This window comes from Miniopterus natalensis, chromosome 1 (assembly GCF_054644295.1).
Source record: "Miniopterus natalensis isolate mMinNat1 chromosome 1, mMinNat1.hap1, whole genome shotgun sequence".
Lineage (NCBI taxonomy): Eukaryota > Metazoa > Chordata > Mammalia > Chiroptera > Miniopteridae > Miniopterus > Miniopterus natalensis.
In genome coordinates, this window is record NC_142081.1 from 4556701 (window position 1) to 4582922 (window position 26222).

General features: G+C 59.1%; 1 protein-coding gene across 1 annotated transcript; it reads right to left on the reverse strand.

Annotated features, from left to right (window-relative positions):
• On the reverse strand, nt 1–24778 carry HHIPL1 (HHIP like 1). Its single transcript, XM_087813756.1, has 9 exons — nt 24515–24778; nt 17690–18336; nt 14520–14663; nt 11964–12292; nt 10842–10968; nt 8259–8404; nt 5622–5703; nt 2474–2556; nt 1–710 (listed from the first exon to the last, which is right to left on the reverse strand). Exons 1-9 carry the CDS (start codon nt 24776–24778, stop codon nt 166–168), a joined length of 2367 nt encoding a protein of 788 aa, XP_087669882.1. The 3' UTR covers nt 1–165.
• Between the last annotated feature and the right edge of the window lie 1444 nt (nt 24779–26222).

Below are 26222 nucleotides of genomic sequence, written 5' to 3' on the forward strand. Positions count from 1 at the left end.
GAAAACACCGCGCACCCCTCAGGAATGTCCACAGCTCCGGTGTGCCACCTCCTGCATCACACCCAGGGCCACCTCCACCTCCGACTCGTGTGCACGCGCCAGGTGGGCGCAGGGGGAGGGCCCTGCCAAGCGCCTACCGGAGAGAAGACAGCCAGGCCGGACCCACTACGCTCGCGGAAGGTCGGGGTCCTCGTGGCTGCACACGACGCCCGCGTCCTCCTGGTGGTCGCAGTTGTGCGTGCCCAGGCCAGCGTGCCTGCACTCCAGCAGGGTTTGCTCATCGCCCGCGCAGCGCACGTTGTCCAGCAGGATGGGCAGTGCGCGGCCCTCGCCGAACTCAGCACGCTTGGTGGCCCGCACGGCGTGCGCAAAGCCCAGCTGGCGGCACACCACGGCGGTGGCCTTGATGTCCCAGCCATCGTCGCACACGGTGCCCCAGCGTCCGCCCGCGAAGACCTCCACACGCCCACGGCCCGCGCTCAGGCCCGACGGCCGCACCAGGCGCACGGCGCCATTCGAGGGCGCAGAGTTCTCCGTGCCAGGCCGCCCCCGCCGCCGTCCGCCGACCCTCCGGCCCCCGGGCCGCCGGGTGGGCCTTGCCGGGCGCCCGGTGGGCACGGGCGGGGGGGCCGTGGGGCGGCTGCGCCTGGGCACCTTGGTGGGCGCGCGCGCTGTGGGGCGCGGGGTGCTCTCTGCCGTCCGGATGAACTCTGCACAGAGGAAGAGCTGTAGTCAGAGGGTCCCTGGCCACCCCAGCTGTCCACTCCGGAGCGCAGACGCCAGGGAAAGATGTCCTTCGCCTACCCTCCACTCAGACACCGAGGCTGGCCTGCCTCTTGGGTCACCCTGGCCCCACAGGCTGTGGACCTGGAGCTGGTGCCAGGTGCTGCTTCATCAAACACTCATTGCCCGCTGCTTCCCGCGGGTCCACTGCTGGGTCTCCCGGGCCCCCAGCTGCTGGGTCTCCCAGACCCCAGCCCTGCCCTCCTGGGAGTCCCAGCCTTGGGAAGGTGGGGGCGCGGTCAGACCCTCACACTGTAAAGGGAGCTCAGTGGAAGGGAAGCTGCCTCTGGGAGGGCCTCTCTGAGCAAGTGACCCTTCCTGGTTCCAAATTTCTGTTTAAGGGTGGGGACGCTAAGGCCCACTGATGGGGAAAATCGCTGAGGGGCCACGGGGGAATGGGCAGGAGGAGAGCCAGGCCAGGCCCCTCTGGACAGGGTGAGTGCCCCTCACGTCCGGCTCTGCCTCTGCTGCTCCGTCTGCCTGCCCTGCCCCACCCCCAACCCTTCCCCCTCCTTCCAGGCTCAGCCCTCAGCCTCAGCTCCAAGACCACCACCACCCTCCTCCTGTGCTGCCCTGGGTCCCCATGGCACTCGACACACACTCTGTCACTGGGCCTGGGACACTAAATGACATCTCTGTGTGTCCCAGCCAGGACCCGGCCTGGTCTGACTTCTGTGGCCAGCATCCTGCACAGAGCAGGTCACTCACAAAAGTGCCAGAAACTTCTGAATGAGCGGATGGAGAACTGGCCGAGGCCCGAAGCCATCTGAGGCTAGACTTAACTTCCCCCGACACTGAGCTCCTCTCTTCCCCCAACTTTCCCTACCCAGGGTACCCCTTCCTCAGGGCCAGGCGCCCCCACCTGCCAGGTGCCCAGCCTCCCCCTCCTCCTGCAAACCTCACACCAAGTCTGCCAACTGGTGACCAGCTGGGTACACTGGGCCCGCCAAAGTATTTCCTTTGGCCCACAAGGCGGCTTTTAAAAGCCAACATTTTCAAATTGGGAGGTTTGTATGTAACATCTCTAGAAGGCAGACATCGAATGCGTCTCGCTTGGCGTTACAGCCCCAGAGTGAAGCTCATGCAGGTGCTAACCGAGTGAATTAAATGCTTAGTGGACGGACTTCCTGCTTCTCTTAAGAACAGGAAGGTCTGGGAGCACTAGGCCTCTCTTCTCACCTGGCCTGGGCCTGGAGGAACATCCCCTTCCTCAGGACATGCCCCTTCCAGTTGCCCCCCATCCCCATCCCAGAGGCAGTCATTGGTGGCCTTGCCTAGCCCCTCAGATGTGAAGATTGGCAGTCCCCACTCCCTCCCCACCACCCTCATCAAAGTGGAACCATCTTGTGGCAGGTCCAGCCCAGATGCTCCCTCCCCTAGAGGCCCTCAAGCCTGGAATAACTACAATATTCCTTGCTCACACATGGATACCCCCTCTTTCTCTGTCCCTCTCATGAAATCGGAGTGTTTCTTCCCTGGCAACAGCTACTTCTCCCTCTGCCATGCCCCCTTTGAGACCTGCAGCCCCTTGGTGCCACCCACCTGCAGCCTGGGACTGGCACCCACTGCCCTCTTTAACTGAGTGTCTAAGGTGTGCCCAGCACAGGGCCGGGCATAGGGGCCGAGGAAGGGCATCCAGGTCCAGCTGAGGACCCACGCCCCCACCGTTTCCCCATTGGCGGGCACTTACTTTCTTTGGGCACAAAGCGGATCAGGCGGCTCTTCACTTTCACCTGGGCCGGCTGGATCTGACACTTGCCAGGGGGCGCCCGTCTGCCAACACACAGGAGGTTGTGAGCCCCGCCCTGGAGAGCGTGTACCCCTGACATGGCCCTCCCCGGTAGCCAGGCAGGGAGGAGAAGGGCCAGTGTGCTCTCAGGCCTGGGCAGATGTGCACAGTAACAATGGTGGCCATCTATGGAGCACCTACTGTGTGACCAGCAGTGTCCCCCATGCTCCATGCCCCAGGGACCTTCAGGAGCCCAATCCCAGGCCAGGAATCCCTCCTAACGGCCCGCCCAGTGCCCATTCAGCATTTTCATGAGGGCCCGTGGCTCACCTGAGCCAGTTCTAACTCAGAGCATGACCTGTGCTCAGAACATGATCAAGTTCCCTCCTCCTCGCACAGCCTGCCCGTCCAACCCCGTAAACACAACCCTGCCTTGGCGCCCTGCCCACAGCCTTTAGGATGGCCTCTCTCTGCCCCTCTGGTTCCTGGATGTCTGGAGATGCAGAAACAGAGGTTCCTCTACCTGGAGGAGCCAGGGAAAGATTCAGTCCATTGAAAGGAAAAAGCAGGGAGAGAGTGTGTCTCGGGTTGCCAGCAGAGCTGGGGGGGCCAGGGGCCTTAGAAGGGGGTGTTGAGAGCTGGGAGAGAAAAGAGTCAGAGAAGGTTGCCAGGACTATGAATCGGGCTCCTCTGACATTTTCAAGGGGCATCAGGAGGAATGGAATTCCATTCTAATTAGTTTTTGGCTGTCGATCTGTGAGTCTTTGAATGGGACCAGCCGATCCTGGGACTGACCACATGGGTACAAGACTTCAATGGGCTCCACCGGCTCAGGGGGAAAGCCCAAGTGGCAAAGCAGCCACGTGAAAGGAGGGGGGCCTCCAGATGGGCCTGGCAAAAGAGGGAAGCCATGGAGGGACAGGGGCCTGTCTCCCAGAGGCTAAAGAAACAAGCAGACACACACTTGGCAGAGCTGTAGAGGGTGGGTTTTCTGGTTGCCCTGGATCCAGATAAGATGCACACAGATGAAACTATGTCAAAAATTTTTGTTATGCAAAAGGTAGGAGAGCCCTGGCCGGTGCTGCTCAGTGGTTAGAGGGTCGGCCCTCTGACTGAAGGGCCCCGGGTTCAATTCCCAGTCAAGGGCACGCACCTGGGTTGCAGATTCGATTCCCGGCCCCCGATGGGGGCATGCGCAGGAGGCAACTAATTGATGTGTCTCTCTCACATCGATGTTTCTTTCACTCTCTCTCCCCCTCACCCCCTCGCTTCCACTCTCTCTAAAAAAATCAATGGAGAGCCTGGCCGGCGTGGCTCAGCGGCTGAGCATCAGCCTAGGATCCAGGAGACCGCAGGCTCGATCCCCAGGCAGGGGCGTGCAGGAGGCAGCCGATCCATGACTCTCTCATAACTGATGTTTCTCTCTCTCTCTCTCCCTCTCCCTTTGTCTCTCTGAAATCAATAAAGATATATACTTTAAAAATCAATGGAAAAAATATCCTCACTCCTTGGGTGAAGATTAAAAGGAGGAGAAAAATAAAGTAGGAGATACACCAAAAAGTGCCACAGCGGTTAGGTTTGGGCTGTAGTGGGTGACCCACCCGCACGGCTCCGCTCTGTTTCTTCATTTTCCAAACGTATTGGAATGGGGCCTCCGTGCAGTGCGGTGCAGGGCAAAGAAACACATTTATTCCGAGAGAGAGAAATGAAAGCGATGAGAAGGGTCAGGGAGGGAAGCAGGCCGGCCTGCTCCGGGCCGCCCGCCCCCCCCCCCCCCCCCCCCGGCACACAGGGGTAAGAGGCCAGTGTCGCGCTGCACCAACCAAGGCAGAGGGCCCAAGGCAGCATCTGGCGTGAATTAGGCGCTCCCTAATGTGACATTTCCTTAGAAAAGCACTGTTTTAAAACATTGGAAGTGTCCAAGGCTCGGGCAAGGGTTAGGGCGCAGTGACTCAACAGAAAATTACTCAGCTATTAAAAACAACCCTTACAAGGGTGGTGTGGCAACGTGGAAAAATTTATGCAAAACAGGGAAAAAGGAACGAAGGAAAATGCAAAGTTCACACGTGCCCTTCCAGGGTGGCGCAAATCCCGGCGCCGCCCGGCACCGCCCAGGCCGAGGTGGGAGGGGCCTTGGAAAACGAAAGGGGGCGTGGGGAGAGGAAGTGCTTAGGTTTTTATTGAGAAATAGTTTTGTCAATAACGAATAGATCTGTGCTTTAAGAAAAAGCGTGGTAGCCTGGCCGGTGCGGGTCAGTGGTTGAGCGTCGACCCAGGAACCAAAGAGGTCACCAGCTGGAATTCCAGGTCAGGGCACAGGCCCCGGTTTCGGGCTCGATCCCCAGGAGGGGGCGTGCAGGAGGCAGATGATCTCTCTCATTGATGTCTCTCTCTCTCTCTCTCTCTCTCTCTCCCTCTCCCTTCCTCTCTCTGAAATCAATAAAAATATATTTTAAAAAATTTAAAAAGAAAAGGTTTGGTGAACAGGGGTGTCTGCAAAGCCGTCACAGACCAGGGGAAGCTAAGGAGACTGATGACTGAATGTGACGTGGGATTCTGGGGCAAGAAAAAGGGAAGAAGTAGAGAAAAATTTTGAAAACTGCAGGAGTTACCTCAATTTTAAAAAGAAGTATGGAGTTTAATTAGTAGTAATGTACCAACATTGCTTATTAACTATGACAGAGGTACCGTAATAATGTAAGACATTTCAATAATAGAGGAAAATAAATAAAAGAGGACATGGGTACGGGGTATATGGGAAAAACTTGTCTGTAAACCTAAAACTATTCTCAATTTAAAAATTTTTTTTTTTTAATGTGAAAATGGGCCTTGCATTTATTCAGCCCTATCAGTATCCCTGACTCCCTCTTATCATGGATAGAGGTGGACTTAGAGGCTGGCAGACCAGGTTTTGAATTCTGGATCCGCCCTTCACCAGTAGTATGGGCTTGTCATTTCCCTTCTCTGGGCCTCAGTTTTCTCATCTGAAAAATGGGGATATGAATAATCTCCACTTTAGGGAGTGAGAGGGTCAATGAGGTGATGGAAGTGAAGGCTCCTAGTAGATGGCAGCAGCTCAGCTCAGGCAGCACTGTGGGCGGGGACTCACCTGGAGGGGTCGATAATTTTGTAGACGACCCCATGTGCAGCTGTGGCGCTCGGCACGCCCGTTGACATGAAGTACAGCTCCCCTTGGACAAGAAACAAGACAGGGGTGAGAATGCTGCCTGGACACTGTCCCGGTTGGCCCCACGCCCCACCTCAGGCTCTGAGACCAACCCTGACCTCAGGGGCCCTGAGGGTGGTCCAGGTCAGTGCAGCTCTGCAGCGCCCAGAACTGGAAACTGAGACTGAGAAAGGCATCTGGCCAGGCCCAAGGGCCTCTGCAGCACAGTCTCCAGCACTGTGGCCACTCTGCCTGGACCCACCCAGGTTGACCTCTGCTCCTGCCTCCCTCCTGCTGCCCCAGCCCCCGTGACCTGCCTGGGTTTCCGCACACCTCTGGGCACAATGAGGGTCCATGGCCCAGCTCCCCACTAACTGCTTACGAGGTAACGGGGCACACGTGGCTCTCTGAGCCTCAGCTTCCTCATACCGAAACAAAATGCCTCACAGGACTGCCATGTGGATTAAAAGAACACACAGTAAGTGCTTAATCGGCATTCGCTATTACTGTTGTCACTGTCACCCAGGATCTGGGGCCAGCCAAGTCCTAGAGGCCAGAGTCTGTCTCCACTGACAGACAAGCAGGCAGAACACTAGCTCTGGGCGTCCCTCGTGTGAATGCCAGTCCCCGCACTCAGCCCCATGTGAGCACCAGCAGCTCTGGGACAGCCTCGCTCTCAGCCTCGGTTTCCCTACCTCTCGGGACTGTAGTGAAAATGCAGTGAGTGGAATCATGAGCACCCAGCACCATGTGCGCTCTCAGGGGACCTGAGCCCTCCGCTCTCTGCCCTTGGCCCTTGCTGCCAGAGGCACCTATGCCCAGGAAGTAGGCTTCATTTTTCCCATCCTGTAGATGAGAAAACAGAGGCTCAGAGAAGCCGAGTGACTTGTCCAGAATCACACAGCTAAGGAGTGGTTAAGCCAAGCCCAGATCTCAGGAGTGTTTTTGCCCCCAAGCCCATACTGATGTAGGACACACGGTGGCTGGGAGGCCAAGACACAGGCCACATTTCCCTCTCTGGGTCTCCTCCTGGACAGAGGCCCATGGGAGCCACTGTCTCCTTCCTGGCTGTGCAGCCCCCTGGGGCAACTCAGGGGTCCCTGCACACTCCGCTTCCTCAGCCTGGAATGCCTTCCTCCACTGTCTTCTCCTGGCCGACCAAGCTCAAGCTTAAGGCCCTGCTCGGGGAGGCCTCCAGGCGCCAGGCCGGGCACAATACTCCCCACCCCATGACTGGGCAGGAGTCGTCAACCTTGGTTTCCCCACCTGTAAAGTGACAGGGTTGGACCACACTCCACTGCCCCTCAAGCCTTGACCTGCTGGGAGCCATGGCCCCAGCCCCATGCACAGGCAGGGAGCCCCCATCAGCACTGACGAGCCCTGTCCAGAGCCACGCTGCCCTCCTGGTCTCCGTGATGTGGACGGTCCCTGGATGACACCAGGCCAGCAGAGGTCCTTGTTCAGCAATTTACAAGGATCAGAAGAACAACTGGGGGGGGGGGGGGCTAAAGCTGGGAAAGGTTTATTTGCATTGCACTCAGAGCTCTGTGCCTTCCTGGGGCCGCCTGCCCAAGCCTGCCAACAGGCTATCCCCAGGCTGTCCGTCTCAGAAGGGCCTCCACTGGGCTGTCACATCACTCAGTGTCACGCAGGGGGTGGAGGAAGGGCCCCTGGGAAATGCATCTTCCAGGCCCTGCCTCCCGGTGGGGGGTTTAGGGTGAGGAGGGTGGAGACAGAGCATCTCTACTTCCAAAACATGTTAACCTCCTATTGACCGAAAGAAAGGATTTTCAAGGGCCCAGTGGGCTTGGGGAGGGCAGTGGGGGCTGGGGCTGCCCTTTGGAAAATTTAGATTCTGATGGGTGTCGGTTCAACAAAGGTTTCCCACACTCCGGCCTGGGGGCTCTGGGCACTGAGCTCTGCAGGGGACACCCCTCAAAAGGCCCCCTGGTGGGTGTTGCCCAGCAACCGGGCCAAGCATTCACTAGGCCCCACCGTGGGCCCCTGGTCTTTTGTCCAGGGACAATCCAGGGCCAAGGACAAAGGCAGGAGGCTGGATCGGGATCCAGCCACCATGGCCCCTCTTCTCCCCTCCCCCACTGCTCCTTGCATTGAAAACGCAAGTGCCCAAATGGGAGACCCACTCACAGGCAAGAAGACGGTGTCCTCCCACTTTCTGAAGGTGACGCGGCTTCGTTCTAGAGGCCCCAATGCATTTGCCATCAGGATTCCAGGGCAGTGGTCTTGGGAGGCCCTCTTCCCCCACCAGCCTGCATTTCCACTGCTGCTTCCTGCTCCCCTAACTTTCCTGGTCCCCTAACTGCCCTGGACACTGCGCTGCCCCTCACAGCAACCTTACCCAGGGCGGAGGTGGGGGGCGGGCGGAGGAAGCTGAAGCTCAGGCTGGTGAGGACGGTGCCCGAGCAAGGTCTCGAGCCCACTAAACACATCCCCCTTCATCCTGAAGGCGGTTTCAGGCCTGAGACTCCATCCCTTGAACCCCAGGCCAGAAAGACCCACGGGATGTGGGGACCAGTCAGGCATGAGCAGCCCGAATGGGGAGGCCTCAGCGGTGCTCACCGGCCTCGTCCTCTGCAAAGGAGATGATGTGTGGATAGTAGTTGTTGATGAGCCCTGGGAACTCGCAGGTCTGGCCATGGCCCATGCAGAGCTCGCTGTACTGCCACTGGCCTGTCCCCGGGTTCTCTCGGAGGGACATCAGACGCCTGCGAAGGAGGATGAGCTGTGGGGCAGTGCCTGGCATGGTGCACAGGGGAAGCCCGCCCACCAACCCACCCGTCGCTCGTCTATTATCCATACACTGTGGTTGGCAGGTAGACCTGAGCAGAGCATACACGACAGGCCAGGTACAGAAGGTCACCAGGGTGAAAAGCCCTGGGTGCCTAGCAAAGGACCATTGTAGGGTGGGACCTCACCCCCAGGGTGGCTTTTCTACCTCTAGCATATCCCTGGTCCTGCAGTTTGGACCCCCTGACCTTTCCTACCTAGAGATAACACCGAGGCCTCAGTTGTGCTGCAGCTCCAGGCCCAGAAGAGCAACAAAACCAGCCACAGCCGACCTCAGGACCAGCTGCACTGGATAATGACCCCCTGCCCTGGTGCCAACCAATCCATCAGGGGAGACCACAACCCTGAAAGGACACACCTGGAAAGCTGCTGAATATTCTATTGATATTCCCCTGGGACCTCCCCTAAAATCTCCACCCTTAAAACCCTTAGGACAGAGGACCCAGCGCTCTCCCTCCCAGGAGTAGCCTTCACCTTTCCTTTCCCTTCCCTTCCCTTCTCCCCCCCACCCCCGGGCGAGTCACTTTTACCTTCCTCACTTCTAAGCTCCAAGGGCCCTTCCTTTGCCTCTATAACTTGTTTCCTAAGCCCATTTCTTCTACAAATTGCTTCTTCCACCTCTGTAATGTTATAAATAAATGCTCTCTTATTGTTTGAGTCCTGGTCTGAATTCTTTCCCAGCCAGAACTCAAGTCCCAAGGTTGCTGAATCCCAGGTAGAGTCTGACCCCACTGGTCTGACATCTGGTGCCACCCCCAACACAACTAGGACCATACACAATTGCAGAGTCCAGTGCAAAATGAGCTTGCAGGGCCCTTGTTCTGAAAGTGTTCAGAATTTCAAGAGAGCGACAGCAGAGCATTAAGCCAGGTGTGGGCCCTTCACATCCATGAAACTGGCCCTGCCTGAAGTCTTTACTGAGCACCTGCTATGGAACAGAAAAGCATGTGGGGGAAGGCACACAGAGACCAAAGGACCAGCTTGGTTCCTGCCCCCTCAGCTCAGCCCCACCCACTGACCAGCAGGAGGGAATCAGGAGCTGACTTGGATTTCAGAACCCTGCAAGGCAGGTGCCAGGAGTGTGCACACGCTTCAGAGCACGAGATGGAGCTTGAGCACCTCCAAAATATGCTGCTCTGGCCCCTTACTCCCCTCCCCACCTGTCAGTTACCTACTGATACTTCCAGGCCCTGTTCCCTGTCCCCACCTCTGGGAAGCCCTCCCGACTGCACTCACACTGGGCTTCTCCAGCACTGTGCACACACTCTCTGAGGCTGGACTAGAGAGGACTGTTTGTCTCCGTGACTTGGGTAGCAGGTACTTATCAACTCTGTTGCTCCAGCCTTGGCACAAAGCCTGACCCAGCAGATGGGCTTGGGAAAGGTTGGCAAAACTAGTTAAATCTCTGGTCAGGTGACTTGGGAGATAGGAGAACTGTGGTTAAAACAGGCTTCATCCAGACCCACTTTCCAGATGGGATAGCTGAGTCCCAGAGGCAGCCCCCAAGGAAAGGGGTGGAGCTGAGAAAAGGGTCCAGCACCCAGAGGCCCAGGTCAGGGCTCTCCCTCAGCTCCAGCTGCAGGGGTACTGGCCACACACCCACCCAGGTCAGCAGCCTGCAAGAGGTGAGAATTCTGCTGCCAGCTGAGCCTCCCTTAACTCCCCGTTTCTCCTCCAAAGGAACAGCTGCCCTCACACTCAGGGTCTAGAGCGGGGATAACCAATAGCTACCAGACAGTGAACGCGCACTAAATTCTCAGTGCTCCGTGTGCACTAACAGACTCAGTCCTCAAACAGCCTGGAGGCAGCTGCTATCGTCTCCGTTTTGCAGGTGAGAAAACTGAAGCACAGAGAAGTCAAGTAACTGGCTCAAGGTCACATGGCCAATAAGGGGGCCAGGATTCGGACCCAGGTCACCTCAGCTATACTTCAACAATCGTGCCAGGTGTATATCTTCCCTGGGCCTCTCTGGTCCTCAGTTTTCTCCTCTGTACAATGGGAGACCGAGGTGGTCATGAGGCCCCATAAGCCCCCATGGGGAAGGAGTCTGACCCACAGCAGGTCTGGGGCGAATGCTCTGCCCCCAGCAGAAGCTAAAGAGGGTGGGAATCGGGCAGCAAGCTTCCAGGGGCCCCTGTGGTCAGGCCTGGGCTAAACCCCAGCTCCCCTCTCCCCAGCAGGGTGTTCTCTCTGGCCTCTCCTGGACCAATGCACCCTGGGGCCCTGGTCAGCTGGTGCAGTGACAGGTCCTGGCCCCCCAGGGTGACCCTGGGCCTGTCTAGGAAGTTGTGAGTGTCCCTCCCACTTTGCTCCCTTGCCCTCGCTGCCTCCTAGAACTGCTGTCAGACCACTTACCCACTCATGAAATCGCCGAAAATGTACAGGCCATTCAGGTTGGGGTACTCGCAGCCCCGGTACACATAGCCCCCCGTAACCGACTTGCCCAGTTTGTGCGGGTAGGCGAATATGGGGAGCACGTCATCTGCAGGGTGGGGAGAAGCTGGGTGAGTCTGGGGTGAGTGGAAGGGGCCTGCCCCACCTCACAACAAATCTTTGCTCCTGAGTCTTGCTGGGCAAGGGCATGTGAGGTCCCTGGGAGCGCCAGAGATGGGGACTCAGACGGTCATCATGGGAGATGCTTATAGCTTTTAAGGTGGGGAGGAGAGCGTGGGTTGGGGGGGGGGGGGAAGAGCAAGGAGCATCCCAGGATCATGAGAGGGGGGGAAGAGGCAAGGTGAGGTCCCAGGTGGAGGTGTGAGGGGCCCCAGAGGGAGGCACTGGAGAACATCCCCTGGGGTGGAGGGCGGATCTGGGCCCAGGGGTTCCCCAGGGGCGGTCTCCGTGAGCGTCCGCAGACCCCGAGGGAGGCCTGGCGGGGGCGGGGTAGACAGGGAAGGGGGTCCCGCGGCGCAGGGCGCACGGCTCACCCAGGGAGGAGTTGGAGGGGGTGGGGTGGGGTGGGGGTGGGGTTGGGGCGCAGGGCTCGAGGCTCACCCAGGGAGGCGTTGGAGGGGGAGGGGGAGGGGGTGGGGGTGGGGGTGGGGCGGGGCAGCCGGGGAAGCGAGGCGGGCGCGGGGCGCGCGGCTCACCCAGGGAGGCGTTGGCGGGGGGTGCGGGCGGGGGCGGGGGCGGGGTAGCCGGGGAAGCGGGGAAGCGGGGCGGGCGCGGGGCGCGCGGCTCACCCAAGGAGGCGTTGGCGGGGTGGGGTGGGGGTGGGGACGGGGGTGGGGGTAGGGTGGGCGCGGGGCGCGCGGCTCACCCAGGGAGGCGTTGGCGGGGTGGGGACGGGGGTGGGGGTAGGGTGGGCGCGGGGCGCGCGGCTCACCCAGGGAGGCGTTGGCGGGGTGGGGTGGGGGTGGGGTGGGGGTGGGGGTAGGGTGGGCGCGGGGCGCGCGGCTCACCCAGGGAGGCGTTGGCGGGGTGGGGTGGGGGTGGGGTGGGGGTGGGGGTAGGGTGGGCGCGGGGCGCGCGGCTCACCCAGGGAGGCGTTGGCGCACAGCTTGAGGTCGTAGCACTCGAAGCCCTCGCGCGCGCGCCAGCCGTAGTTGCGGCCGCGCTCCACCAGGTCCACCTCCTCGAACTTGTTCTGTCCCACGTCCCCGCAGAAGAGGCGCCCGCGGCCCGCGCCCGACGCCGGGTCGCCGCGGTCGAAGGAGCAGCGCCACATGTTGCGCACGCCCAGCGCGTAGACCTCGGGCCGCGCGGCGGGGTCGCCCACGAACGGGTTGTCGGGCGGGACGCGGTAGGGCGGCCCGCGCTCCCCGCGCTCCACGTCGATGCGCAGCACCTTGCCCAGCAGCGCCGACCTGCGGGCGGGCGGGACAGGGCGCGGGCTGGGGCGGGCCGCCCCGCACCGGGGCGCTGGGGAGCCGGGGGCAAGGCGCGCCTCGGCTGCGGAGCCAGAGGCCCGGGCGGCTTGGGTCACCTCCTTCATTCATTCAACAGCCACCCGGCACCTTCCTTTGTGCCAAGCCCTGTGTCCCAAGCACTGGACATCCCTTCCATCGACAGCCTCCTAACAAACCCTTCAGGTGGCTGGGTACTACTGTGACCCCATTTTACAGATGGGGGCAGCTGAGCTCAGAAAGGTCACAGAATGCCCAGTTGCCACACGGCTAGCAAATGGTGGGGCTGGGGTCCGGTTCTGGCAGGCTGGCCACAGAAACCCACAGCCTTTACCACAACACTGTCTGACCTCCCAGGCCCCTGTTCACCCTAACTTGAGGGTGGTGCCTCTGAAAGGGTTGTGCTACAGGGTAAAAATAAATGCTCCCAGAAAAAGGACTCCTGCAGTTTTTTCAGCACCCAGCACAGTGCCTGGTACACAGTAGGTGCTCATTAAGTGTTTGCTGAGTGAACGAATGAATGGCTTACAAGCAAAGTCACGTGCACCATACAGAGTACAGGTCGGGGCTGGGAGAGGGGAGAGAACACCGCTGATCTGAGCAGGAGCCAGAGGCTGAATCCTCACTTTCCCTCTCATGCCCCCCCCCCCCCGGACTATGGCAGGCAGAACCACCCCACAGAGAGCAAACTGGCCTCAGTGTGGTTCAGTTCACCCCACCCCCTCCACCCTCCACCCTCCACCGAACCTCAAAGATGTGGCAACCCAGGGGGACCACCTGCCAGATCCCCCGGGCAGCTCTGGACTGGAAGCCAGGCCACTCCACGGAACCGTGCAGTGTCCCCTTCTGGGGCCCTCCAGAGCCACATAGAACAGGGGTGTAGCCCTAACCTCTCATAGCTCCTGGAGGTGAATGGCTTGTGGGTTTCATTTGTCACAAGACAAAAGTGACACCTGATGGGGGAAATCTGCCCTGTGCTTGAAGATGGGAAGCACATTGGGGGCCACACTCTCGGCTGTGATTTCTGACGCACCTACATAGTTACCACATGGTCAGCATTTTGGTGGACGCCCACCAGGCGGCTTTTAAAGGCAGCACTGCTGTGCTTTGCACATTCGATGCAACTGTGCCCCTGTCATTCTCACAGCATCAGCACCCCAGCATTTCCCTCGCTAGAGACATCTCACAGTGTCCTCTTTCAGGTGACAAAATGCTCCCACCCAATAGCGGCCCCACAGTTAACCCCCGACGGCCCAAGGGTTCCTCCCGTCCACTCCAGCCTGCTCACCACCAAGCTGCAGACCACACCCCAGGCTCCCTATGTAAGTGGGCAAAACTCATAGCAGCAAAATAATGTTTTAAGTTCTGTCCAATTACCTACAAATCCTTAATTTCTATTTTCTGAACTTCATCTCTAAACACATCTAAACATGAGAAAGCTGCGATGCCTCTTACTCTGTCACACGTGAGCACGAGTCGCACGCCATGAACATGTTAATTACTGTAATCAACGTCGGACTCGCTATTTTTGCTTTCTGGGCTGAGAAAGGTTTTGTCATTTTTGGCTAAGAGAGTGGAGGCGGCGGCCCTGAGATTGCAGGATAGCTTCGTCTAGACTCACAACTCTCCAAGCGTGAGTGTGTGCGTGTGCGCCCAGGAGTGGGATGACGGCAGGCCAGCTGCTCAAGCCAAGACGTGGCTGAGAGCAAAACTATGCTTGTTTCTGAGCCATGATGGGTGGCCCCTGGGGCAGAACACCCACGTGCCCATATAGCCCTGCTCCAACCAGCTCGTGCTCCCCATTTGGTCTGAGAAGCACCCCTCTCCTTCCTCTGGTTCCAGCAGGGTTGGGCTGACTTCAGAAAACAATCCCATCTTCCCAGATGCCCTCTGGTGTTGCTTCTCAGGTACCTGTGGGAAGCGGACCCTGTGCCTGGCCCTCCACAGGCATCATCGCTCTGACTGGTAAGGACAAGCCTTGCCATGGAGGTTACTATTATTCATCTCTAACTGATGAGAGGCAGCGGCCTGGCTGGGTCTCCGGCCGGCCAGTTGCGGGCTGAGCTGGGGCCCAAGGCCCTTTCCGCCGCCCTGCACTGTGTCGCGGAGGAGGCGGTTCCCCTGCAGAGCTGTATGTAGCCCAGGGGTATGTAAACCAGCCCACCAGCCAGCCAAAAGCAGGACATACTTGTTTTGGGCATTTCCAAACTTTCCAAAGGGGTCTCCGGCCATCCCGCCATCTCCGGTAAAGATGTAGAGGTACCCATCGTCCCCGAAGAGCAGCTGGCCGCCGTTGTGGTTTGCAGCTGGTTCTTCGATCTCCAGGATTATCCTAAAAGACAAGTGCCCCCAGCACCCCCCAAATAACCTCAACCAAAATACAAAACAAGGTCACAGCCATAAACCCTCCCCTCTCCTGGATATCATTTCACAGTTGGAAAGACTTTTCGAGTCTTCTATAGCAGGTGATTTTTACAAAGATCTGATGGGCTGGGCAGAGATAATTCATTCTTTTGTGCTAATGAGGATGCTCAGAGGGGTTGGCCAACTTGCCCAAGGTCACACAGCAGGGCTGGGACTAGAACTCGGGCCTGCCAGTTCTAGTCTACTTTTTCTACTGCTCCCCACTGCCAGCACCTGCCGCTGTGATCACGGGGAACTACTGACCCAGGCACAACTGGTTTCTCCATGGGTCATAGCTACTCACGCCAGCACGTAAGCTGAGCGCTTTCTCCACACTCCCCCATTTGTTACCTGCTGTGACTTGGAAAGGGGTGGGCTGGGTGGCATGGGCTGTGCTCACCTCCACACCCTCCACCAGCAACCGCCTTTACGGCCACGGGGGGGGGGCTCCCACTGTACCTCCGCCAGCCAGCCGGCTTCGGTCGGGTTTGCCAGTGGAAAGCGGAAGGCGGGAGAAGGGAGGCGCCCGTTTCCCAGGCTCCTGGCGCTGCCTCCAGGATCGGTGGCTGCCACAATGGCAACAGTGGCTGGTAAATGTGGGCTCCGGGTTTCATCCCAGGCATCTTGGTACCAGGAGCGGAAATTGAGCCGCGCAGACCTTTCCCCTGTGGTTCCTCCAGCTCGGGAGTGGTAGCAGCCTCCTGTAGTTACTACTCTGTGGGTAACCTGACCGTCCCCCTTTCTTCTCCAGCCCTCCTGGCACCTTTGTAGCCAACCCCCTGTGTCAAATTCCCTCTGACTGAAGTGCTCAGCTGATTTTATTTTCCAGGACTGGTTACGGACTTACTAATCCTTTATTAATATAGATTAGAGCCCTGGCCAATGTGGCGCAGTGGTTACAGCAACGGACCAAAGGGTTGCAGGTTCAATTCTGGTCAAGGGCACATACTTGGGTTGCAGGTTCAATCCCCAGCCCTGCTTAGGGAGCATGCAGGAGGCAACCAATTGATGTGTCTCCCTCACATCTATGTTTCTCTTTCTCTCTTCCCTCTCCCTCCTTCCCTCTGTTCCACTTGCTCAAAAAACCAATGGAAAAAAAAATCCTCGAGTGAGGTTTTTATATATATATGTGTAACACAATATATATATATATATATATATATATATATATATATATGTTATAAAAACAAAGATACAGAAAGGTCAAGAACTTGAACCCCAGGTGTTGGGCCTTCAGAGCCGAGACTGGAAGCCTTTCCAGGTGAGGCCAAGACAAATGACTTGGTAATCACACAGCCCCAAACTCCAGGCCCTCTGCAGACAGGTCAGCTCAAACTGTCAGGCATCCGCTTCCCTTCGGCATCCCAGCCCTGGGATCACAGACCGACCGCTGACTCCAGCGAGGATAACCCCTCACTCCTGGTCGTGCCCTGAGCCGGCCATGCCTAGGCTTGTACGCGTGAGGTCCCCAGAGAACCCTCGTTGAACCCTCAGTGTGAAATATGTTAACTTATATGCTTTGTGTTGCACCTTCAGTCTTTATCAGGAAATCCATTTTTAAATGTCACTGTTGAAGATACATCCATTCCATCCATCTGTCTCCGCTCTGTGAGATCCAGGTGATAAACTTGGCCTCTCTTGGAGAACTGGGGATGCAGCCTCGTATAAGGTCATAAGAATTGCGTTTCCTCTTTTTACTCTGGCTGCCAGGGAGCTCATGCTCAAAATTACTGCTACGTGACCAGATCTCCAGGAGCCCTCGTATCAGCCAGCGTATTTGATTCCCTTCCTTCTTACACATCAGTGTCAACGTGTAACAGTTTTATCAAATACATGATGTACGGTTATTTGCCTCTATGCCCTCAGGTCCAGTCCTGGCGCCCCCCCCACCTGCTCTCTGCCTGAGGGCTAGTTCCTAAGACTACATTTCCCACGCCCCCTCGCTAGGCCGTCTCCAGCTGGGCACTGGCAGGAGACTGGAGGAAGTGAGAAACCAGGGTATTTCTCCCATCTCTCTCTCTCTCTCTCTCTCTCTCTCTCTCTCTCTCTCTCTCCCCAGGAAGCATCTTGGCAACAGCTGTCCCTCCTCCCTGGATCCACCTCCTGCTGCCGGGCCCACCGTGGTTCCAGCTTCCGAGTGGCCCCAGTGTCGGGGCTCCAGGGCCCCCACCTCCTCACGTTATCCTCCAGCCCAAGAGGTGGTGGCAGCTTCCTTCACGGGTTAGACTCAGAGCTGCCCCACGTCTCCCTCACGGTGTCTGTCATCGTCCCTAACACCGCAGTAACTCCCATGTCGGGTTCCGCCTACTGAACTGGCTGGAACAGGGTTCACTTCCCTACCGGACTCGGACTGATGCCCACGCCTTCCATGCCAGGTCTGGCCAAGCCCATTTCAGATGCAGCCGGACATAAATAGCACACAGAGAACAGGGTCAGTGTCGAGGGGGACAGAGGCCTGGAGGCAAGGAGTGGATAAACCTGCTGGGGGCGGAGAGGGGGGAAGGATCCAGGTGAGGAGAAGTTGGGGCTCAATCACCTGGGGCCACAGCTACCGGGTGGGAGTGAGAGGATCAGTGGGAGGGGCTTGCCTGACAGACAGGCCAGGGTTCCAGCTCTGATGCTTCCTGGCTGTGCGACCTAGCAGGCCACCTCATCTCTGCAGCCTCCACTTCCTCATCTGTGAAATGGGACAGCAATACCGACCTCACTGGGCTTTACAAGAACCCAGGGAAACGAGCCATGGGAAGTGCCTGACCCAGGGCTGTGGACATGATCCCGTGATGTCTGTGTGGCAACTATCCCTCCCCGGACTCCGGAGCATGGGGTTCAGCCCCCTTCCCAGGGTGATACTGAAAACATTTAACCACCCGGGCTGCACACAGCGTGAACTGGCCGGGTGCCGCCCGCCGAGTTCCAGCCCCGCCCCCGCCCAGCCTGGCTCCCCGGGGAGGCCACCTCTCAGAGCTGTGGTCCACGGCGTTCATGTCGTCCTGGGCAACCCTGAACTCGCTGATGCGGATCCACTCGTCAGAGCCGACACCCACCGAGTAGTAGACGTAGAGCCTGCCGTTGTGGCGGAAGCGGGGGTGGAAGGCCAGGCCCAGGAAGCCCCGCTCGTCGCCCTGCCAGGGCGAGGTGAGCACGGCCCTGCTGATGTTCAGGAAGGGCCTCTCCACCCGCGCACGGTCGGGCAGGTAGGCCCACACCAGCCCCACCTGCTCGGCCACGAAGAAGCGGTGGGTGCCATCCCCGGCGTGGACCATGGCCACGGGGTTGCGCAGCCCGTTGGCCACCTCCTCCAGGCACAGCTGCAGGCAGCCCTGGGCATCGGCCAGCACGCGGCCCAGGTTCGAGTTGAGGTTCTCGTTGACCAGCAGGCGCGGGAAGCAGTAGTCCGTGTCGTCCAGGGACAGGTGGCGGCAGAACTTGGCCTGGTTGCCCTCCAGCGCCCAGAGCTCGGGGTCAGGGGACAGGTGACGAAACAGGCCGCGGCAGGCCCGCCACACGTCCAGGCAGTAGTCCTCGCAGAGCCCGGGCACCGTCCGCAGGGGCGTGGACGGGTCCTCGGCGTCATAGAGGTGGGCTGCGTAGGGCGAGCACTCCTGCCAAGACAGGGACGGCTCAGGGATGCTCCGTGGTGGCACTGACCCACTGTGTCGCCTTGGACGGGTCACCCACCTCCGAGAACTCCAGGCTGCTAATCTGTAAAGTGGAGACGGCTCCACCTGCCTGTTACCGGGTTTAGTCTCAACCATGGCAGGCCTGCTGCCTCCTCGCCTTCATTCCTCTGTTAGAACAAACAACCACAACTACTACCAACAACAGCATCAGCAGCCACTCTTGAGGACCCGCTGTGTGCCAGGAGGGTCTGAGGCTCTTTCATATACATTCTCACTTGATACGAGTGACGCCCCTGCCCTTCATCTGCGTAAGGTATTCCTTTGTTTAGCTCCCGACCGAAGGGCCGCTTCCTCAGGGAGGTCTTCCCTGGGGCTGGGAGGTCTTCCCTGGGACTGTCCTCTCCAGCGGCTGCCAGGGCAGTTACGGGATGAGACAAAAGAGTCAGACCCTCGGGAACTCCCTGGCCCCTTTTCCAGCTCTGCTGGGCTCTAACTTCATGGGGCAAAACCCAACAGCCAAGGGTCAGCCCTCACCTCCCACCAAGGGCTAACCCATTGTTGAGCCACTGTGGCCCCATTCAGTGCCCACGTGGGCATGATCTGGAATGAGGAGTTCATGCCTCGGGGGCAAACCTTTGCTCCCTGGGAGAAGCTCGCTGATGGCTGTGGGCCTGCCTTCCTCCCGGGCCCGCCAACAGTCCCGATTCCCAGTTTACATGGTTTCTGGGAACCGTGGTTCTGCCAGCTGGAGCATCAGCCACATTTAGCGGCATCCTGGACTGGGCTCTCCCTCTGCCCCGTCGCTCTTGCTCCTGGGGTCCACTCACCCTAATAAGAAAAGAGCCCACAAGTTTTACCCCAGGTTCTGTTTTGTGGAACTCAGGCTGAGGCAACAAACCTGATTAGGTATCTCCCGGTGTCAAGCCTGCAGCGAACACGCCCTGAGAGCTAAGAGCCCAGCCCACCTCCCCCACCTGAGGGCCAAGACACTGGTACCAGGCACTCCCCGATCCCGGATCCTTTCTGCCCACAGCTTCCCCACAGCTCCGCCATCAGCTCCTGTCCCCGCTGCTCCTGCCTCCTGCCCACCTCCCATTTCCTGACACTTTCGCCTCTGAGCCTCCGCAAGCGCTGTTCCCTTTGCAGGCGTGCTCTTCCCTTGCAGGCAGAATTCTAGTCAGCCTGAAATAACAACCACAGCTGCGGGAGAAACAGTAACAACAGTAACAACTCCTGGGTATTTGGTCAGACTGTGGGCGAGGGGCCAGGCTGGGTGCTCCGGTGAATCCGAAATTCCTCCCCAAGGCAGCTGCAGGTAAAAGGCCAGTTCCTGCCCCCTGGCATAGATGGGGAAGTGGAGCCTCAGAGAAGGAAACCACTGACCAAGGTCACGGGCCAGAGGGGAGGGGCCGGGTGGGCGGACGGTGAAGTGGAGTATACCCCAGCTCCACTGGCTAGCTAGCTGGCCACCCCAAGGCCTAGTTAAGTGCCCCCGCACCTTGGCACCTTCCCTGTGCCCCGCCTGCCCAGAGCAGAGGCCTCAGCTCCCCTGGCTCTATAAGGACCTCCCTTGGTTGGAGCCCCTGATGAGCGCAGATGTAGTTACTTCTCTGTGTCTGACACATACCCTCCCGACCATGAGCTCATCGAGCCAAGGCCTGCTCTGACTCAGCTGTGTGCCAGGGAGGCCTCTGGGGCTGCTCCTCCGGCGGTAGGGGAGGCGCTGACAGCCACACGTCCCCCCTCACCAGCTGGGGCCGGCCAGGTTCCAGCAAGAGGCCTCCGGGGGCAGCAGGTGGCAGGCTGCCCTCTTGGCTGCGTGCTCAGGCTCCGGGCCAGGGGTTGCTCCCTCCCGTTACTCGACTGTGCTTTTGGTCACACCATGGCCTGTCTCCCTGGACCCTCCACTGCTACTGTGGCACTGAAGGTCACTTGGTGATGAGTCTGACACATACAGAGGTCTGGTCAGTCACTGTCCCAGGCCCAGATAGGAATAGCATGTTTCACATGCGCCACTCTGCAGACAAGAGGACCGGATGGCCAGGTCCAGCTTCTGTGCAGTGTTACCTCCCCACTCCCAGGGTCCCTGGAGCCTCCTGAGTCCAGCCCGTGGCTGTGGGAGGACCAGGGAGGGTCTTGTATACATACACCTCACTTAATCTTCACGAGTTACAGTCATTGTGACTCCTATTTACAGACGGTCACCCGTCAAGAAGTGGCCAAGCCGGGGCCTCACAACATCCAAACTCCACCAAGTTACAAGCCCTACTCCCACTCAAGGAAAACCACCTCTAACACCATCGCCACCTCCTTCTGTGCCCAGGCCTTGTGCCTCTGACAGAGAGCAGGGATCTCCGGGCTCTAAAGGAAAACTTTGCCCCCTTTCAGCAGGAAGCAGCTACAGAAGAGACCCTCACCCCTTTTCTCTGAAAGAATTCAGAGCCAAGACCCTTGATGGGGGGATGTGATAGGCAGATAGACAGACATGAGCAGAGCAAGTGCAACAGGTGAGGTACAGAAGGTCACCAGGGTGAAAAGCCCTGGGTGCCTAGCAAAGGACCACTGTAGGGTGGGGCCTCGACCCCAGGGTGGCCTTTCCTCCCCTAGCATATCATATCACAGGTCCTGCGGTTTGGACCTCTGACCTTTCCTACCTAGAGATAACATCGAGGCCTCAGTCGTGTTTCAGCTCCAGGCCCAGAAGAGCAACAAAACCAGCCACAGCCGACCTCAGGACCAGCTGCACTGGATAATGACCCCCTGCCCTGGTGCCAACCAATCCACCAGGGGAGACCACAACCCTGAAAGGACACACCTGGAAAGCTGCTGAATATTCTATTAAGATCTTCCGCTGGGACCTCCCCTAAAATCTCCTCCCTTAAAACCCTTAGGACAGAGGGCTCAGTGCCTTTCTCTTCTCTTTCCCCTTCCCCTCCCTCTTCCCCCAGGCGAGTCACCTTTGCCTTCCTCACTTCTAAGCTCCAAGAGCCCTTCCTTTGCCTCTATAACTTGTTTCCTAAGTCCATTTCTTCTACAAATTGCTTCTCCCACCCCTGTGATTTTATAAATAAATGTTTTCTTATAGTTTGAAGAAGAAAAGTTTCAGCACCCACGCAGGGTCCCACAGGTTTCACTCGTGGTCTGTGTTTTCTTCCTTACACACCATGCAAACCTGGTGCCAGACCTGGCCAGTCCAGAAGCAGGGAAGGACAAGGGGGTGCCGCGATCGCTGCTGCCAAGGAGGACGGTCAGCAGCTGGCCTCACCGTGGCCAGCAGGGGAAGGCTGAGGAAAACCCAGGGAAAACTGACCCAGCATCACACTGCCCAGCTGCCTGGGCCATTCCGCACAGGGGCAAACACCTGCCCACCTCACTGCCCCAAGGTGCTACTGTGCTGTCGCTGACACTCAGACTCGTGGTCCTGAGTCCTGAAGGCCTCTTATGTCTGCTCCCATTCTTTAGGAAGACTGCGTCTTTGTCACAAAGTTCTGTAGGATGGTCCCTCCTTGCCCACTTTTGCATCTGGAAAACATGACTGAAGCCCAACTCCAAAGTCTCCATTCCTCCATCCTCCCAGGGCCCTGACTCTCCCTGGCCCTTGTGGATGCTCCCACAGCCCTCGGTCCATGTCGCAGGCACAGCATTCACCAAATTGTACTTCTGTAGCTAGTGGGATGAGCTCTCCACTTCTGCTCTCACATCACTGCTGCTAGAAATGGCTCAGCCCGTCTGCTTAGCTAGGACTTAATCATCATCAAACATATGTACCCCACAGACTGTGGGACCCTCTAGGGCAGGGACCCCAGGGCTCAGCACACAGTGGGGCTTCAAGAAGGCAGGCAATATGGCAAAGTGACTAAGAGAAGGGCTTTGGAGTCAGAGCACACTGAAGACTGAGTCTACGATCCCCTGTGTACCTTTGGGCAAGTTCCTTAACCTCTCTGTGCTTATGGCCCCCTCTGTAAAAGAGGAAAGGAGTTCCAACCTCACAGAGATGTTGGCAGGAATAAATTGAGGTGATGCACGTGTTTGTTCAGTAAATACTCAGACAATATAGGCCATCAAGATGCGACTCAAGATGTTCCCTCCTCCAGGAAGCCTTGCCTAACTTTTCCAGGGAAAGTGTGACCTTCCCAAGAAAGGATCTGAAAGGGCCAGGAGGGACACTCGCCTGCTGGCTCAGGAGCCATTCTGGGCCTCTGCAGGAGTTGTAGGTGCCAGACGGAGGCAGGTTCTGGAGGGGACTGTGGGTGTAGGCATGTTTTCACGGTCTCTCTCCTGCCTGGAGCCCATCTCCTCTACTGTCATTGACTAAAACTTGTAAATAGGGCACCTGGGCCACCTGCCCCAGTGGTGGAAATCCGGAGGGGCTGAATCCAGACACAGCCTTGGCTCACAGAGTATACAGTCCTCCAATCAGGCCTCCCTGCCTTCCCACCAGGCCCCCGCAGGGGAACCGTGAGCTCTTTCCCAGCTCACTCCAGACATGAGGTCACTCCCAGAAATGCCTGGGGTGAGGTGCTAGCAACCACTCCACCCTGGTTGCTCAAGGCCAGCCCATGCTGGGAAGATTCCTAAGAAAAGAGGGGAGCCTCCTGCCAGGGGAGGTAGCAGGACTGACCCTTTCCTTCCTCCTCTCTGCTGGGCCTGTCACACACTAAGTGCTCAATAAACAAATAAATCTGGAGGGAATGCATGAACCCTGCTGTGACGGGGGTGGGAAGACCACAGGACCTGGTCCCGTGGAGCCCCAGGCAAGAGATGGAGGTGGACACTTGACCAGTCCATCCTGGCCCCCCTGCGATGCACAGCAGGGGCTCAACAGAGTCCAGCAAAGGCAAGCACCCCCTTTGCATTGTGGAGCTCCTCAGGGCCCCCCATCTGCTCTCATCCCCTATTTCCCACCCAGACGGCCCACTCACATTGGCAATGAGTGAGGTCCCAGTGCCCACCATGGCCACCACTGGGCTGTGACCCCCCAAGCAAGTCCCTGGCTCTCTAGGCCCTCGGTAAACGGGCCTCTGGGCCCGGCTCCTTTCCCACCCAGGGCTGGGCAGCCAGGGGGGCCAAGGAGGCAGGCGCTAGAGAATTCCAACTGCAGCTGCCCACGGCGCCCCTTACATGTGTCGTCTAGTCTGCGTGGCAATCCTGGAGGCGGGTAAGATCGCCTCCATTTAAAGATGATGCGTCATCGGACAGGTGAGCTTTGAGGGCAGTGGTGACCTGCCTGGGGTCAGGCACCAGAAGGGCAGAGCCAGGATCCAATCTCAGTGCGTCTGACTCCAAGCCAGCCCTCCAGTCCCTCCCCCAGTCCCGCCCCTGCTGGGTGAAGGCTGAGACCTTGCCCTGCCCCTGCAGGACCCCTCCAGCCTCAGGCCTCTCGCTGCCCAGGCGCTGGGCCAAGGCCAGCCTTAAGGCTTAACAGCCCTGACCCCATTACCTTCCCATTCCGTTTGGTCAGGCGCGCAGACCCACGCGGAGGGAAAACGAACCCCCAAGACACAACCTGGTGCGCCCTCAGAGCCGAGATGGGGCAGCGAAGTTTCACCAAAAAGATGTCACTCAGGTGGTCTTGAAGGATGAGCGCCCCTGCCAGGTGGGGGCGCCATCCCAGAGAGAGGCCACAGCACCAACCCAGCTGGGTCTGCAAGAGCCCGAGGCGTCACAGGCCCGGGGCTCGCCGGGGACGGAGGGTCCGGGAGGGGCTCTCAGGCTGCTCCCACGGGAAGGGCCCCTCATTGGAAGCAATGTCCCCCACGTTCCTCAGCAAACACCAGGCCCGCGCGTTGCCCTCCGCAGGCCCTGAGCCCATGGATCCCTACCCTGGTACCACGGACAAGGGCGAGGCTCCGGGCCGGGGTACTGGGGGGCTGGCTCCAGGAGGTCCCAGGACAGAGGAGCCCCGACACTGAGGGAGTGATGACATCATTCGTCTGTCCCTACTGCTTCAGGAGGGGGACCTGAACCCCAGAGAAGGCCCGCGTCACAAAGCCGGTGAGTGGCCAAGCCCTGGACATGCCAGGATGCCCGTCTCCCCGCCCCGGGCCCAGCGACTCCGCGGGGAGCCTGGGGGTGGGGGCGGAGGATGGGCAAAGCCCGCTGCCCCCCCCCCCGGGGCCCGCGTCCAGCCCCGCCACCCGCTACGGTCGCGCCCGCTCACCTGGCACAGCAGGTCGAGCGCGTAGCCCGCGCACGCGGCCCACATGCCCGCGTCCACGCGCGCCGCCAGGGCCCCGAAGCGCCGGGCCAGCGCCGCGTCCCGCTCGGGCGCGCAGCAGCCGAAGGCCGAGTACTGCGAGCAGAAGCTCAGCGGCTGCGGCGGCTGGAAGGGCGGCCTGAAGTCCAGGCACTGCGGGTGCGCCGCCGCCCCGAGCGCCCGCAGCGCCAGCAGCGCCAGCAGCGCGCCGGCCCCGGGCCCCGCCATGCCGCCGCCGCCCCGCCCCGCCCCGGCCCCGGGGAGCCGCCGGCCGCGCCCGAGCGCCCGCCTCCCTTCCCGCCCGCATCCCCCGGGGCGCCCGCGACGGCCGGCCCACCCCGCAGGGCCACCAGTTTAGCGAGGGCCCCTCTGGTCCGGGACACCTCGGCGGGACCGAAGGAAGGGAGGCGCCGGGACACCGCACAGCCTCTGTTCCCGCTGTTCCCGCAGCCCCTTCCTCCTGGGCGCGGAGCCTCGCCCCCCGGCGCCCCCGCCCGTGCGCACTGCGCTTCCCGTCCTGCCAGGGGCTCGGCCTCCTCCCTTGGGCGCTACTTAATCCCTGAGGCTCTGGAGCCCCGGCCAGAGGCCCTGGCTCCTGGACTTCCGTCCTGCTGTTAGGACAAGGGTCTCCAGGTCTGGGCAGTTCTAAAGGTTGTTGCTAAATGTTATTCTTGTACATGTTCAAATGTAGCACAGTATTTTGCAGATGCCGCTGTAACAAAATGACCTTGACGAGAACTCAAAGGGGTAAGTGTAGCCAACTACCAAGGAGGCATCGACGCGTCATTCACCAAAAAGCAGTGGCTAAGTCTCCCTTCCTGAGGCACAGCTTTGGGTACCAATCCCGTCTCCTGTACCTGCTGCAAGTAAATAAAGCCACCTTTTGCGACAACCGTGTCTGGTTATTGAACAGAACACCCCAGCGGCCAACCCCTTGGGTTCCACCTGTAACGCTACCTCTGATGGGGCCGGGGCCAGGGTAGGGGTGCAATGGAGCCAGTGGTTGGGAATTCTCACGGAGTCGCTCAAAAATGGGGAGCAGCTGGGCAAAGCACAGGTGTTGCCCCGGGAATCACAAATAGAAGTGAAACCTAGACTGAGGGGGGGGGGAGGACCGGATGGCCTCCAGAGTCCACCCTTGGTCCCCACCCCAGGCTTCTTCCCTTTCTCCCCTCTTGAGCCAGCACAGCCCAGGACTGCTGGGCCTGCTCCCTTCCACTACTCCAAAACTCCTGGGTGGGCTTCCAGCTCTCCTTCCTGCAGCCCCTGGCCGGGCTTCTGCCCTATGTCACACCTGTGGGTTATGGTCCCATTATACAGCTGAGGGAACACAAGTGGTGAGTCAGGAGCTTGCCCAGCTCACACAGCAAAGCTGGTGCTTGTGTGTCCAAGTGTCTCCATTTCTGCCCTGACAGTAAGGAGCGTGGAAGTCATCACTCCTGTCCTGCCAGTAAGAAAAGAGCTCCACAAACTGAAAATCAATCACTTTTCTTAGACCAGTTAGAGAACTGGGTTCCAAGGGTCCAGCACCTCCCCAAATCCAGAAGACAAGCAAATCCAGTCTCAGCCACGATCTGTTCACCAGGAGAAGTTGCTGGAGCCATAACCTGATAGAATGGCTTAAACTGGAATGCCGATGCATTGCTGGGGTCGAAGAGTGCACTAGTAAGAA

Excerpts from the sequence above, each read along its gene's own strand:
- HHIPL1 (XM_087813756.1), bottom strand. The coding sequence starts at position 24,778 with ATGGCGGGGCCCGGGGCCGGCGCGCTGCTGGCGCTGCTGGCGCTGCGG. Across the intron at positions 10,969-11,963 it reads GTGCGCCAACGCCTCCCTGG|ATGACGTGCTCCCCATATTC; the intron begins GTGAGCCGCGCG and ends CCCACCCTGCAG. Across the intron at positions 5,704-8,258 it reads CTTTGCAGAGGACGAGGCCG|GGGAGCTGTACTTCATGTCA; the intron begins GTGAGCACCGCT and ends TTCTTGTCCAAG.